This window comes from Meleagris gallopavo, chromosome 6 (genome assembly GCF_000146605.3).
Source record: "Meleagris gallopavo isolate NT-WF06-2002-E0010 breed Aviagen turkey brand Nicholas breeding stock chromosome 6, Turkey_5.1, whole genome shotgun sequence".
NCBI lineage: Eukaryota > Metazoa > Chordata > Aves > Galliformes > Phasianidae > Meleagris > Meleagris gallopavo.
The window spans coordinates 1,572,310-1,586,625 of record NC_015016.2 but is presented as its reverse complement, the minus strand read 5'-3'; the positions used below and the strand labels follow the sequence as shown (position 1 = coordinate 1,586,625).

Genomic DNA, 14,316 nt, shown 5'->3' with positions numbered 1-14,316 from the left:
GCTTGGCAGCAAAAACTAATCTTGTTCCCGTCCCCCCCCCTGCTTTAATGCAAATAAATAACCAAGCAAATAAAGGCCTTGAGAAACATGGAAAAGGGATAAAAGCTCTTTAAAGCCGCATCCCCCGGTGCCCTCCGCGCCGCACAGGGACTGCAGAGCGATGGCAGCGTGCCCCCTCCCCCGGCTCCGCAATGCCCGCTGACCCCAAATCCACCCCGCAGCTCTGCGCTGCAGATGTGGGTCCGCTTTTAATTGCCGTCCGAACGCAGAGCTCTGCTGATCGGGGGATGCTGGCAGGGCAGTAGGGCACTGCCACCACGGGGTGAGGTGGCACCGAGCTGACAGGGCAGGACCCCCCCGACCCCAGCCATGCTGCTGCTCCTCCTCCTTTCCCCCCAACCCCAAAGGGATTTGGGCAGCTGACCACCCGCGGAGGCGATGGGAGGTTGGGATGGGAAGGTGTTGCAGTGCCGGGGTTAATTAGTGTTGGCAGGAGTAATTAGCCCAGGGCTTTGGGAACACCCCCTAGCACACGGGCGCATGCTGAGAGCTCAGGGCAAAGCAAAACACCTGCAGTAAGCAGGCAGTGGGTGGGGAAGGGGAATGGGGGAATTCCTCTGCATCCCCTCCAGTGCCTTTGGGCTTGACCTGCATCCCACCAAGAAGTGAGGGGTGATGCAGGAAGAACCCCATCCAGATCTTGGGATGGGTATGAGCCCACATCCTGTATCCTGGGTGGGTTTGGGGCTCCCCCGGAATTCAGCTGATGCTGTTTTCTCCTCTTCTACCAGCCTACACCAAGCCCACCATGTGGGGTGACTGAGGACCAGCAGTAACTTAAGGCATCAGTGGGCTGGTTGAGCTCTTACCTCGGGTTTTATTCCCTCCCCTTTCCCAGGTCTGGATCCCTGACACCCAGCAGTAACCCACAGCTATGGGGGTTAAGACGATGCTGCCCAGCCACGAGCTGGGCTTCTATGCTCTCGTTGTGACCTGTGCCGTGCTGTACAGCGGCAGCGGTATCTTTGAGGCATCCAGAGGTAAATGTCCCCCATTGTGTCCCTCCTCTCCATCCTTATCAACATCATAGCTTTAATTTTTTTGGTGGATAATAACTTGGGAGTCCTTTAGAGTGGATCTGAAGGGAACTAATACTCACTGCTTTCAGCGTGGTTGCCCACATGGCCCCATTCCCATGGCTCTCCAGCCATTGCCCTGAGCATGCCATCAGCCTGCCCACACAGCATCACTTCCCAATGGTTCCTTTGCTTGGAAGTAGAAAGAAACACCTGAAAAATGCACCCCCCCAAGTGGGGACTCATGCAGGAATGGTTGACATTCCTGACTCCCAGTTTTCCATTAGAAATGGGAACTTTCTGGATGGGGCTGAGAGTGCTTGGGTCCCTATGACTCATCCTCATGGTGAAAAGGTTCCTTGCCTTGCCAAAACGTAGCTCCCTCTTTGCCTTTATCACAGAATCACTATGGTTGGAAAGACCACTGAGATCCCCAATTCCACCCCACCCCACCATGCCCACTATGTCCCTCAGTGCCACATCCTCACAGCTCTCCAGGTACAGTGACCCCATCACATACCTGGGCAGCCTGTGCCACTGCAGCACCACTCTTACAGGAATAAATTGTTCCTGTTATCTAACCTGAACCCTTCTCCCCAGAACTTTGCAGCCTGGTCTAGTGGTTGGTGACCGTGCCTGCAGCAAGGGGGTTGAAAGTGGATGATCATTGAGGCCTTTTCAACCCAGGCCATTCTATAATAACTCTTGTTCTTTTGCAGACAGCATGAACAGAAAAGCCTTTCGGGATGGCATCAAGCCAGGCTGGCACTACTTTGGCAGGAAAATGGTAAGAGGAGGAAGCAGAGCTCTTGTTCTGCTATGGACACTTTTGAAAAGTCCTTGTGTATTTTCTCCCTTAAGAAAGCAGTGGATGTTGTCAGGGAAATGGTAGCCCTGCAGCACGGAGGATGCTCTGATTTGTGTGCACTAGGACATGTCTCTCCCCGGGTTTTATGACAAAGCTAAAGTTCTCGGCAGCCCTGGGTGGAAACTGGGAAGAAAGGACTCTGAAATACATGTGCTTTCCTCTTGAAATGGGCATTGGGGTGGGGACATAGAGGCTGGGGACCATTAAGCAGCCAATGCTGCTCCCACAGGATGTAGCCGACTTCGAGTGGGTGATGTGGTTCACCTCCTTCAGGAACGTCATCATCTTCACCCTCTCAGGACACATCCTCTTTGCCAAGGTGTGCTCCATGACAGTGCCACAGGTAAGTCAGGGCTGGGTTAAAAGCAGTGGGTTTACCTGGCATCCATTGGGCGAGCATGGATGGGATGCTGCAGGATGGTGGGGAGGAGGGAAGGCTGAGGGCTGCCACCCTACTGATGGTTTCCCCTCACAGCACCGGGCCGTGGTATACATGCTGTATGGGATGCTGGCTGTGCTGGGCAGCATGGGGCTCACCTACCTGATGATCATCCTTTCCCACTGCCTCATCCTCTACTCTGTGGCACTGGCCAAGCAGAAGTGGCTCTGCTATGTGGCTGGGCTCTGCTGCCTCGCATCCATCAAGCTGGAGCCCTTCAGCTCCTGGCAGGTAGGTGCCATCCTGAGCCTCCCCTCTGTCTCCCATCCCTCTCCTTGGGTTTACTTCCTTGGGTTTCCCCAGACCCCGAGTCCTTTTTCTGGCCTTGTGGCAGCTCCTTAGGGTTTGAGAGCAAGGGAGCATTGTGACACTGAGCTCAGGAACAGTCCCCTGGGGGCTATGTCACATACTGGTGTTTTTTTCCTTGCTGCTTAGGCAGCAGTTTGTCAGATGACACCAAGCAAGGAATTTTCTTCCCTCATGCCTCAGTTTCCCCACCTGCCATGCAGCACTGGGATGGGTGCCTACCTGTACAGTTAAAGACTTTCTCTCACTGGTGGGTGGGGAGAAGCCCAGGGAGAACCTTATAAAGCCATCCAGTCCCTCTGAAGGGCAGTACTGCCAACCCCTGCTCATCATCACTTCCTGAAATGTGCTCCTGCCTCTCCACTGGGCTTCCACTGCTTCCCTCCTCCCTCTGGGGAGGAGGAGGCTTTGTCACTCTACCCCGGGACAAAGTGACATTCCTATCCCAGATCACAACCACATCTTTACCAAGTGGCTGTGGGCTGTGTTGTCTAAGAGGACCTCCCACTCCTCTGGGATGTAGGAACCAGAATGAAAATGGAGCCCTGGCTTGATCTTTCCAACAATAATGCTCATTAGCTGCAGAGATAATTGCCAGAGCGTAATTAGGGGTTTTGCCAACTGCCCCAAGCGTGGATGTCTTCTGCAAGATGAGGGAGAACCGAAGTGATGCCACGTGCCTGGTGGTAACTGTCCATTTCTCACCCAGAGCGGGTTTGTAACAGGAGCTTTTGATCTTCAAGATGTCCTTTTCTATGGAGGAAGTGGCTTCACCATCATGCGCTGCATGAGCTTCGCGCTCGAGAGCTCCGAGAGGAAGGAGGGCATTTTCTCCATCTTCGACCTCCTCAAGTACAATTTCTACCTTCCCTTCTTCTTCTTCGGGCCTGTCATGACGTTTGACCAGTTTCACACCCAGGTGAGTCTCCCTATGGCTTCCTTGAGTTGATCTGTATGAACTGGAGGTCTAAAAATCCCCACTGTTGGCCACAGCGAAGGCGTAAGCACTTGTAGAGGTCACGTAGCCCATGGACACAGACCAGGCTGCACCACGGGGCTGTGTTTTTTGGTGAGGGGCGAAAACTGATGGGTTTTCACCTTCTCTTTTGGGTTTTTGGCCATTTGTCCTCACCAACACAGGAAGGAGGACATTGTCATGGTGAACGTGCCACGTTGGGATTCAGGACAGGAGGGCTCATCTCGTTCCCTTGCTTGTTGAGCACTTGTGCTGCTGTGTTTTTGGCAACCTCTGTCCTGATGCTTCCTCTGATCCAGATGACCAAACTTGGACATCTCATATACTGCACACAACCAAGGGGGCTTTGTGAAGGGCAGAATCCAAACGGCAGACCCCTGGGCTGCTGCATCTGGGTTCTTTCACATTCAAAGATCAAGGAACTGCTTTTCCAGTCCTGGGATCCTTCAACCCCAGTGATCAGCCTTGGTCACCCAAGGAAGCTGGTATGGCTTGGTGATGTGCCAGGAAGCCCAGCTAATGATTACTATCCACACTGCTGCTTCCGTTTAGAGAATGAATACTTTTAATAATTTGAGGGCTCTGACATCTGGATGCAAGAACATTTCAGACATTCCTTAATGAATTCAGAAGAGAACACAGCTCAGGCTTGTTTCTGTTTTCTCCTAATGATGCTGTCAGGTGTAAATAAATCAGGACACTGGACTTGAGGTGCCTGCAAGACACGAGCTCCCATCACCAAACAGGTGATGTGAGTGGGTCTTTGTTTCCTGCTCCTTCCACATAATCCCAGATAGGGATGTTTATAGCTACTTAATGAGCAATCCCCTCCTCTGCTGCATAAAACCCTGTCCCAAAGGCACAGTGAGAGAGTCCAGCCCCTTTCCCACCCCACAGACAGGGGACCTGCCTTGGCCTGGACACCACTGCCACCTCCTGGCTAGGTGCCACCCTGCACTGCTTGCCCTGCAGCTAGTTATAGAGCTAGTTCCTAATTGCCCACTAGTAATTATAAAGGCAGATAGATTGAGACCTTTCCCCAGATGGGGTGTATGGCCTCGTTAGGGAATGGATCTGCCTCCTTGGCTCCTAATGGTGCTGTGTTCTGGAGGAGCCCTTTCACCCTGCATCCCCCATGGGTAGTGTGGATCCAACCTAAATCATTCAGGTTGGAAAAGACCTCTGAGATCCCGAAGTCCAACCCCAGCCCACTGATCACATCCCTCAGTGCCTCATCTCCACGGTTCTTCAATACCTTCAGCAGTGTTGACCCCACCACCTCCCTGGGCTGCTGTGCCACTGCATCGCTACTCTTTCAGAGAAGAAATTTTTCCTAATATTCAACCACGGCTTGGCCAGTCCTTCTCAGGCTGTCTCTCTTACTGAGAGGAGGGAAACAGACTCATTTCTGTGGGGCTGGAATTGTTGGGGACAGAGACCCAGTCCCCATGTCCTCTCCTGCTTTCTTCTCCATCTCTGCGGCCTCTTTGTGTCCTTAAAGCACTTGGCATACAACAGACAGGAGAAAATCTGGCAGAGGCTTTAATTCTCAGGAATCATCTGGTTCTGACGGCGGGGCTGGTGCGGCAGCATGCAGATTGCTTTGAGAGAACTCCCACCTCCCACAGGGAATAAAGGGAAAGTCATAAACATAAGAGGATTTTAAATACAGCAGCAATTCTTCCAGCGATGCAGGGAAGCGAGGCCATCAGTCTGCCCAGTGTAATCCCAGCTGCTCACTCTGATGATTTCTGTGTTACAACATCCAGAGAAATGGCAGCTCCCAGAGGCCGTGTCTGCAAAGGGTGCTGCAGAGAGGAAAGCCCCACTGAGAGCTCCCAAATGCCCCTTGTGCATCTGTCCCTCTCCCTTCAACAGATACCTACAGCAGAAGCTCCAGAGCCCATCAACCATCCTCCTTCTCCTCCCAGATGAGCCCAGCCCAAATGCCCACCTGTCCTGGGCAAGGCTCCTGGCTGGGACCAGCTCTGCTGGATGCCTGTTCTTACAAGCTGTGGCATCCTGTAGATGGGATGGCTATGAGCCCAGAACAAGGAAGTTGTGAAAATGTTTAGGTTTAATCGGATCGGTTATGAATAGAAGTGTAGGCACAGAAGACAAGGAAATGGTATCTCAAACTATCAGAGGAAGAACCTGATACATTAAATAGGCCCATGAAGAACTGATTGGGCAGGTTTTGGAAACAACTACTCAAAGAAATTGCTGTAGCACATGTAAGGGGACATCAAAAAGGAGACTCTTTGGGAGCATGGGGAAGTAGAGCAGCCGATGACAAAGCGATATAAAAAGCAATGAAACTGTCTCAGGTGCCTGAAATAAAGCCTCACTCTATCCTGTACTGAGCTCTGCCTCAACAGCTCATTGTGAACAGCAAACCTGCAGCCACTGTGTAAGAATGTTGAGTAAAGGCTTATGCCTTAGTGCTAGAAGATTTCCACTGCAAAAAGGCCATCTAACACTCACACTTAGTGACCTATGCAAAGGTCAGCCTTAAGCTAAATTAATTTCTTGAGAATGTCCCCAAGGAGAGATCCTAAACTCCGTCTCATTGGTTGTTATGGTGTTCACCCCATCGAGGACATTTCCTCTTCTTGTGGATATGTCTCTTGGATCTTCTTTAAGCAATGGGGATTTGGACAGTGTATGTCATGGTGTGATTCCTAAAGGAATCTCTTAATTCCTAAGTTGAGTCCCTGTTTGGACCCTGAATGTTTCTCCAGTCTTGCTTCCCACCTTGACCCCCAGCTCAGCCCTTCCTGCTTTGCCATCCTGGCAGGTGAGCACTCGAGATCTGCGTCGCAAAGATGATGAGATGAAGAACATTCGGGTCCATGCCCTTCTCCATGTGGGGGCCATCATCGCTGTGGACATCTTCTTCCACTTCTTCTACATCCTCACCCTCCCCTCCGACCTGAAGTTCGTGAACCGCCTCTCAGACTGGGCTTTGGGTGAGTGGTCATGAGGACATGCTCACCTTTGTGCTTAGCTTCAAGGCAGTGGTGAGTGATTCAGACCTCCATCCTACTCCATTGGGAAGCCTCAGCAGTGCCTATGTTGGACATACTTGAGTAGAATCTTTCTTCCCACTGAGCTCTCTGTCATTCCCATTGTATGGACTAAAAGGGAGACAAGGTCTGAGGAAACCTGATCTCCATTTAAAGTTGGCTATTCTATGAGCAGGTCTGGACCAGGGTCTTCCAGAAGCCAAACTCCCAGGATGAGTAGTGGTAGCACATTGGCATTCAGCTGGCAGCGGGGTAGAAGACTTCAGTCTCCCAAGTGAATGTCCAGTGGCAGAATTTGAGATGCCATGGGATATGTGGCACCCACACTAGCCTAGAACAGCCCCATGTCATATGGAGAGGCACCTGGAGGCCAGGAGGAAATCCTAATGCAGTTATGATGGCTCCAGCATTGATTTAGGGTGTCCTAAGAGACCAGGAAGGCCTGATCAAGCATATATGTTACTCCAGATGGAGCTGTGCAGGTTGACCATATCAGCCAGATCTCCCAATCCACAATGGGAGGTGAGGTGTGACTGGGAGCTCAGGTGACATTGTGACCCTCAGAATAAAGCCCCTCCTCTTCATCTTTTTGACTGCTGTTTTTGCTCCAGCCGGCTTGGCCTATTCCAATTTGGTGTACGACTGGGTCAAAGCTGCTGTCATGTTTGGGGTCATCAACACCATTGCCAGATTGGACCACTTGGACCCACCCCAGCCCCCAAAATGCATCACCATGCTCTACGTCTTTGCAGAAACGTGAGTATCCCATGTATGTTGCTGATGGAAGGCAGCATGTTTGACCCTAAAAAAAAATATGCATGGAAATGAGGAGGTCTGAGCTGTGCTTCTGAGCAGCTGGCCAATATGTTGACTGTACTGAAATTATAGACTAGATTTGGCCATAGCCCAAATAAATATTCTTGGGCGGGGAGGGAAGTTAGTGGGATCACACAGTAGCAGAACTTATTCTAGGAAGGAGCATGGAGAACTACTGTGAATGAGGTTCAAAGTAAACCTTGTAGGAGGACCAGGCACCTCCTATGGTTGGAAAGGTGTTAATTAGCCCATGTGTTCTAATGTGCTCTTTGCCATCTGTATTGTAGGCATTTTGACAGAGGGATCAACGACTGGCTGTGCAAGTAAGTGTCTACTCAACTATCTCTTGTCTATTTTGGGGTCTTCTCTTTCATCATGCAATACTGATGTATTAAATACTGTTCATCCCAAAGATGAAAAGCCCTCACGTCCAGGTGAATCTCATGCAATCAGATTTTGTCTGTTTATCCCAAAGACCATTGAGCTAATCAAAACAAAGTACAACTGCTCACCCAGTTCTTCTCTCCCAGAAAAACCTCTCAGTCCAATCAGTTTACTGTTCCCTCAAAGGAGGGAGAATCAAGTTCATCTTCTGTTAGGAAGAAAAGGGAATTGAACCCGGGTCTTGCATCTCCTGGATAAGAAGGGTGGCCCAATCTCCATTGTGCTTAAATGCCATGTCCCAGAAAATCTGGGACACTCTGCAGCTCTACAGATCCCTATGTCTTATCAACCTTTTACCTGCAGGAGAGAGAAAGCATGGTATTTTTTCCCGAAGAAGCTCTAGTTTTATAAGGAACATGAACCACAAGTTAGCTGGACTGCAGGAACAATCAGTTTGTTGCTAGAACATGTCAGCCAAAATATTCTCCCTTTCTCACTGGTGCACTCCAGATTGACATGTTTGTGAGAAGCATGTCTTGGGCAAATGTTGGGGAGAAGAGGTTTTCCTTGACTATGGGGAGCACTAATCACTTTCATTGACCATTAGGTATGTGTACGACCACATTGGAGAGAACCACGACAACGTCATAAAGGAGCTGATGGCCACCATTGCCACGTTTGCTGTCACCACTCTGTGGTTGGGACCCTGTGAGATTGTTTACATCTGGTCTGTCTTCAATTGCTTTGGCCTCAACTTTGAGCTCTGGGTGCAGAAATTCTTCCAGTGGGAGCCCCTCTCCAAACTGGAGGTGAGCAGATGTTCTATGAGGAGGTGGGGGGAGAACGGCAGGCCTGGGGACAAACTCTGCTCCTGGAAACACTTATGACTTCAGGGAGCTCACATTTCTTTAGACAAATGAGATCCATTCAACTGAGACTGAAGAGCAACATCTCCAATGATGTCATGCAGCTCCATGTCCAGGCTTCCTACAGTACTTTCCTACAGACTATCAGCATTATGTTCAGGTACTGCCCAGAGAGCTGTGGATGCCCCATCTCTGGATGTGCTCAAGCCCAGGTTGGATGTGGCTTTGAGCAGCATGATCTGGTGGAGGGCACCATGGCAGAGGGTGGGAGCTCAATGGTCTTTAAGATCCCTTCCAACATAAGCTATTCTTTGATGCTGTGATACCAGCACAACTATGCAAGAGGACAGTCCTGGTGCTCTTTAATTTCTTGCATGGTGTCACTCGTGGTGCAAATCCCCACCCACCCCTACGGTGCTTCATAGGAGATTTAGGCAGAGGATGGAACTTTCAAAGAGAAAAGAAGTCCAGGAGCACCAGGACTGCAGCTCCAGCGAGGCGCTGAAATACACAAATGGATTCCAGAGGTCTGTCTGTAGGGAATTGCTTATACATTTCCATACAGAAATCATTTGCTTTTCTTGTTCTGCGAAACGCTTTGGCATTCTGAGGGCTTTTGATCTGATTTCTGATAAAAGCAAATATTTAGAATGAATTGTTTTCCAACCACTCCAAAGCTTAGTGCCCCATCTTTGTTTGGGACCAAGATGCCTCAGAGACATAGTTGGAAAAAACTCCGTTCTGGGAACAATTTTGTTTTTTATTTGTTTTGCCCAGCCCAAAGCCTGAGGTCCTACATGGAGTCAGTAAAGACTCCTTTCAAACAAAAACATGGGAGAGCAATGCTCCAGTTTGCTCTGCTGTTTTTACTTCCAATCAGATTAAGACACCCTCAGGCAGCCAAATCTCTTTCCCTGCAGCACTGCAACTCTCAGCACTAAGTGGTCTGGGGATGCATCATGCTCTTAGAAGATTGCTGTAAACCACTTCTCTGCTCCTGGGGAGCTGGGAGTGACTGGGATGTAGGGCTAATAATAATCCCAGCAAACAGCAGCATTCATCTGCCTTGAGGAATAGCAACAGATGAAGAGAGGAATGCTCAGCCATCACAATTAGCGTGAAACCATGTGTACCATCCTGATGGATTTGGGCTGCTGTCAGACTAACAACATCTCCTTGCAGCCCCATTTTCCCTCACTCTGTTCTTCTCTCCTACATAGGCCAAAATGTCAGCGGCCACATCTCGGCGGATTAGGGCTGTTTTTGGGGCAGCAAATTTCTGGGCCATCGTCCTCTACAACATCCTAGCCCTCAACAGTCTGGAGTTTGCACTGCTGGTCACCAAGAGACTCCTCGTGACAGGTAAGGTGCCAGTGGCCTTCCCCACTGAGCAATCCCTGTCCTGGTGGGCAGATATGGGGTGTGGGGCTGCCAAGTCCTCCTGTGTCCAAGGCAGCCTGGCCGATGCCATGTTACATGTCTGCTCCCAATCACGTCCATTCTTGTGAAAGATGTAAAAATACGGATTTCTTAGCTCCCATCTGGGTTAATGGCTGGACTAGATGATCTTATTGGTCTTTTCAACCTTAATGATTCTATGATTCTATGATTCATGCCAGTTCTTTGAGGTGTGAGCTGCCTTTGTTTGTGCATTTCCCCGTACAGCCTAACACTGTGATTTGCTGCAATACAGAGGTTGCAGCTGGGGACCTCTCCCAGTTGGGCTGAGTCCCTTGGTGCAAAATGGTCCCTTTGCTGGAGAGAAGGATTTACTCGTCCTATTTCATTTCCCTTTTCTTTAGTAGTTCTTTCTGCGCCAACCTGAAGGTGACATGTACAAATCTTTATGCTAGGCTCCTTATGAATTATCTACATCTTCTTGTTGGCAGATGTTGCACTATTTTGGAGTCTTCTCAAGCAACTCATGGTATAAATAGCCACCTGGAATCCATGTCCTCCAGCCCTCTTTGGGACAGTTCTGGCTTAGGAAATGGATAATGTGACAAGCTGGGCTCTGTGTGCCAGAAGTGCCTGCCCGCTGAGTTAGCTGGCTTTTGTGGGTTGCATTATTCATTGCAGAGGTCCTCTTTTAGCAGGCACAAAGCCTGTGCCTCCTATCTGCTGTGGATACCCAACTTGTTGTTACAAACGCCCACTGACCCTTCCTAAGTTGAAGGCATCCTCCCAGCTCATGTTCCTTATCAAGGTGACAAAAACATGTTCCCACATAGGGATGCAACTAAGCTGAGGTTAACCCTCAGTGTCAGCAGGGTCTAAAGATTCCAGAAGGTTGCAGTGCTGAACAAGGATGAGTGATGGCAGGTTATGTGGGCACAAAGCCAACTGCTGAGTCTGAACTCAACAGGCAAAAAAACAGTTCTGGGGGTCAGCGAGAGCTCAAAGCAAAACTCCAGCATGTTCCCACAACATTAACTGTGATGCAGGATGCCCTCATGGGTTTAGGTGCTTCTTCATCTAAAACCCACCCCCTGGGGATTTCTCTCCTCTCTCTGTGAAGCTGTTTGGATCCACAAAGAAAAACAACTTTAGCCATGAACGTGGGGACCTCCCATGCCCACCCGAGAGGCAGAGGTGCCAGAGAAAAGCTGGCTCCATTAGGTAAGTAGCACACCAAGATGACCATGTCTCCCTTCATCTTCCAGGTTTCCCTGTAAGCACCTTGTCCATCTGGTTCATCACATACTGTGGAGTGCAGCTGATCAAAGAGCGTGAACGCATCCTGGCCATGGAAGAGGAGAAGAGTGACAAACCCAAGGCAGAGTAGAGGAAAATATCAGTGGGCTTGCCCCAGAGCCTGGACTCCCTTCTGACTGCCTCTGCCAGGCCAGCCGCTGTCAGGGGCTCTCCAAGCACTCCTGGCAATCAGACTGCTGTAGCTCACCTATAGAGAAGTCATCTGGAAGGCACCTGCCACCCCTTTGCTGCAGGGATCTCCTGTGGCACAGCAGGCATTTTGCACGCTTCCCACACGTGGCGGACCTCTGAGATAGGCTCCTGAGACACATCTTTAAGGCTCCATCCTTTTTCTGACCCTTTGGCACCGTGCAGACGTAGAGATTTCACCCTCTGCTCCCCAAAACACCCGATCCACCAGCATCTGGCTCTCCCACAGGATCTGCAGCCCAGGTCTCCCATCTCCAGGTCGCTTCCAGCCAAAGCATCACATTTTTCTTTTGCCACAAGAAATGGTCATCATATACCATAAATGGTTCAACATCTGGGGCTGTGCATTAAGGACTGTGAAATGGCTCAGCACAATGAATGCCTACCAGGAGGCTAATAAATAAATAGAACAGTCTTTTATAGCAAAGGGAAAGAGGTTCAGGAACTGCAGAAGGGAAGAGTAATTTTCTTCCCACTGCTGTCGGCGGTGCAGAGTGATGTCTGTTAGTATCTCAAAATAGGTCCCTTCAGTCCTAAACATCTTGAGAAATGATTTAGTGCCAGCTTCAGGTGTAGACAGTGGCAACACAGGGGGCATGCCTGCTTCACAATCAGAGCACATCACGTGCTGCTCGTCTGCAGGGTGGGCATGCGGAAGGAACAGCACGCACAGCTCACAAAGCTCAGCCCAGACCCAGCTCAGCCCCAAAGGGCCCTTTGCAATGGGTTGTGCAATTGGTGTGGCCATCACAACCACCTCACTGTGACACATGCCCTGGGACTCAAACCAAGTACCACTCAGTTTTTTTGCATGCCATGGACAAAGGTTTAAGCTCACATTCCTGTCCATGGCCAAGGGCTCAGTAGTCAAGTCTTGCCCATCTCCAGCCACCCAGCCCGACTTTGATGCTAAGCCTGTGCTACATGAGCACACACACATACATACAACCAAAGGAGGAAGGCACCAGATGAAGGGCAGCACTTAGGGGCTGGGTGGTGGAGGGGAAGTGCCTGATAGCCTCCTTGGAGAGGTAGGCTTTGGGGTACTATATGGGAAGTGCATTGAATAAATGACCCTATGGTGCCTTGGGGAGGAGGTGGGTCTGTCACTGGAAATAGATCCAGCTCTCTTGCACTTTACAGCAGCTTTCAGTGGCCTTATGTCTGAATGGTGTCAATGTGTGGTGAGGGTAGAATGTGGACCACTTTGCAACATGGGTTGAGATGCTTGGTGCTGCTGTGTTCTGGCTTCTCTGTGGATGAAGCAGGAATGGTTCCTCGTCAGCTTTCAGCTCTGCCAAAGTGATTTACAAAGTCCCTGATAAATGTCATTTATTTATGTAGTAAAAAATTGTTGAACATCTATGGTGCCTACCACTCATCAATGTTGTGTTGCTGTGATTCCAATGAACCCTGGGCGACATGCTGATCTCCCTGGAACTGAGAGATCCAGGGGTCTGTTTGCAATTTTGACATCTAAGGACACTGCTGATTTTAAGAGAGACCCACTCATCATTATCAGATCAAAGCCAGTGATGGGTGGCTGTAGCTTGATTTGTATTTAGAGTCTACTGCCATGCTGGTACAATTTTATGGGCCTACTGCTGTAAAACTGTTGTCTGTGTAGCTTTGGAGGTAGAAGTCATGTGGGTTTTCTTTTTGGGAGCCTGGCCCCAAGTGTTGGAAGTGCAGTGAGGTATTGTGCCTTGGTTGCACTTCCAGTCACATCCATAGAGCTCCTTCAGCTGCCAGGCACACCTTTTTTTAAACAGAGGTTTGCTGCTGGACCTTTGGTAGGTGTCGATCCAACGCCTCAGCTATGACATGTTGTGCCCTCTCCTCGTGTAAAATCCAATTTTTCTCCCCCCATGCAGGTGTCTGCAGACAGCTGAACCCTTCCTGAGCTGCAGAGTCCAAGGGCTCTGTCTTTTTGGGCACCCCAAGGTGCACAGGAAGGGAAACAGAGTCACCATCTCCTGGTGTTGGGGAAGATGACTCACATGGCAAAGCCAATGACTCTGCACTGCCCTCCCAGCCTAGATAGTCTGGGAGAGAAAATAACCCATTCACTAAGGATCTAAATTTACTCAGCAGCTACGTCTAGTGGAGCTGTCAGAAGCTAATCTTAGACACTGGTAGAGCAATCTGTTACAGAACAGCTCGTGGGAGAAGTTTGCCCACCTTTGCCTGAAGGTCTCCCCTTAGTTATCACTGCTGTTAGAAGCCCAAAGGGGTCCTATGGGTCAGGAGCACCAAAGCACTGCTATCATGGCCACGCCTCAGTGCTCAGCCTTGTGCAGAAGACCCTCAGTTTCAACATATGCCACTGGGGAAAGTATCTAATCCAACCTTGTTATTGCCTGGCTCTGATAGCAAGAAAAGCAATTTTTTACTACAACTCCAAATCCGGATGAGTAGTTCTACACAAGGCACCTTTTTCAACCTGACACAGCTATAATTCTTGCATTCACCTTTCTTGCTCTACAAGTCTGTATGAGAGGGAGCAATCCTCCTACACTCCATCCCCTTAGGATGATTTACATACGTTTCCACTCACTCTCATCCTTCGTGGGGTGACTGTTGCCCACCTGGAGACAACTGGCAGTCCATTGGTCATTGGGAATACCACTCATTCATTGTAGCTCTGTTAAACCA

At 49.8% G+C, this 14,316-nt stretch overlaps 1 protein-coding gene across 1 annotated transcript in view; it reads left to right on the top strand.

Annotated features, from left to right (window-relative positions):
* Nucleotides 1-13,024, top strand: part of HHATL (hedgehog acyltransferase like) — a 13,369-nt gene extending 345 nt beyond the window's left edge. Inside the window, exons 2-12 of the mRNA XM_010712252.3 lie at nt 899-1,040; nt 1,796-1,863; nt 2,174-2,287; nt 2,420-2,614; nt 3,399-3,608; nt 6,463-6,634; nt 7,303-7,447; nt 7,795-7,830; nt 8,499-8,700; nt 9,978-10,119; nt 11,421-13,024. Of these exons, the coding sequence (XP_010710554.1) occupies nt 935-1,040; nt 1,796-1,863; nt 2,174-2,287; nt 2,420-2,614; nt 3,399-3,608; nt 6,463-6,634; nt 7,303-7,447; nt 7,795-7,830; nt 8,499-8,700; nt 9,978-10,119; nt 11,421-11,542 (1,512 nt within the window). The 5' untranslated portion in view covers nt 899-934 and the 3' untranslated portion in view covers nt 11,543-13,024. The remainder of the gene's footprint in view (nt 1-898; nt 1,041-1,795; nt 1,864-2,173; nt 2,288-2,419; nt 2,615-3,398; nt 3,609-6,462; nt 6,635-7,302; nt 7,448-7,794; nt 7,831-8,498; nt 8,701-9,977; nt 10,120-11,420) is intronic.
* The last annotated feature ends 1,292 nt before the right edge of the window (nt 13,025-14,316 follow it).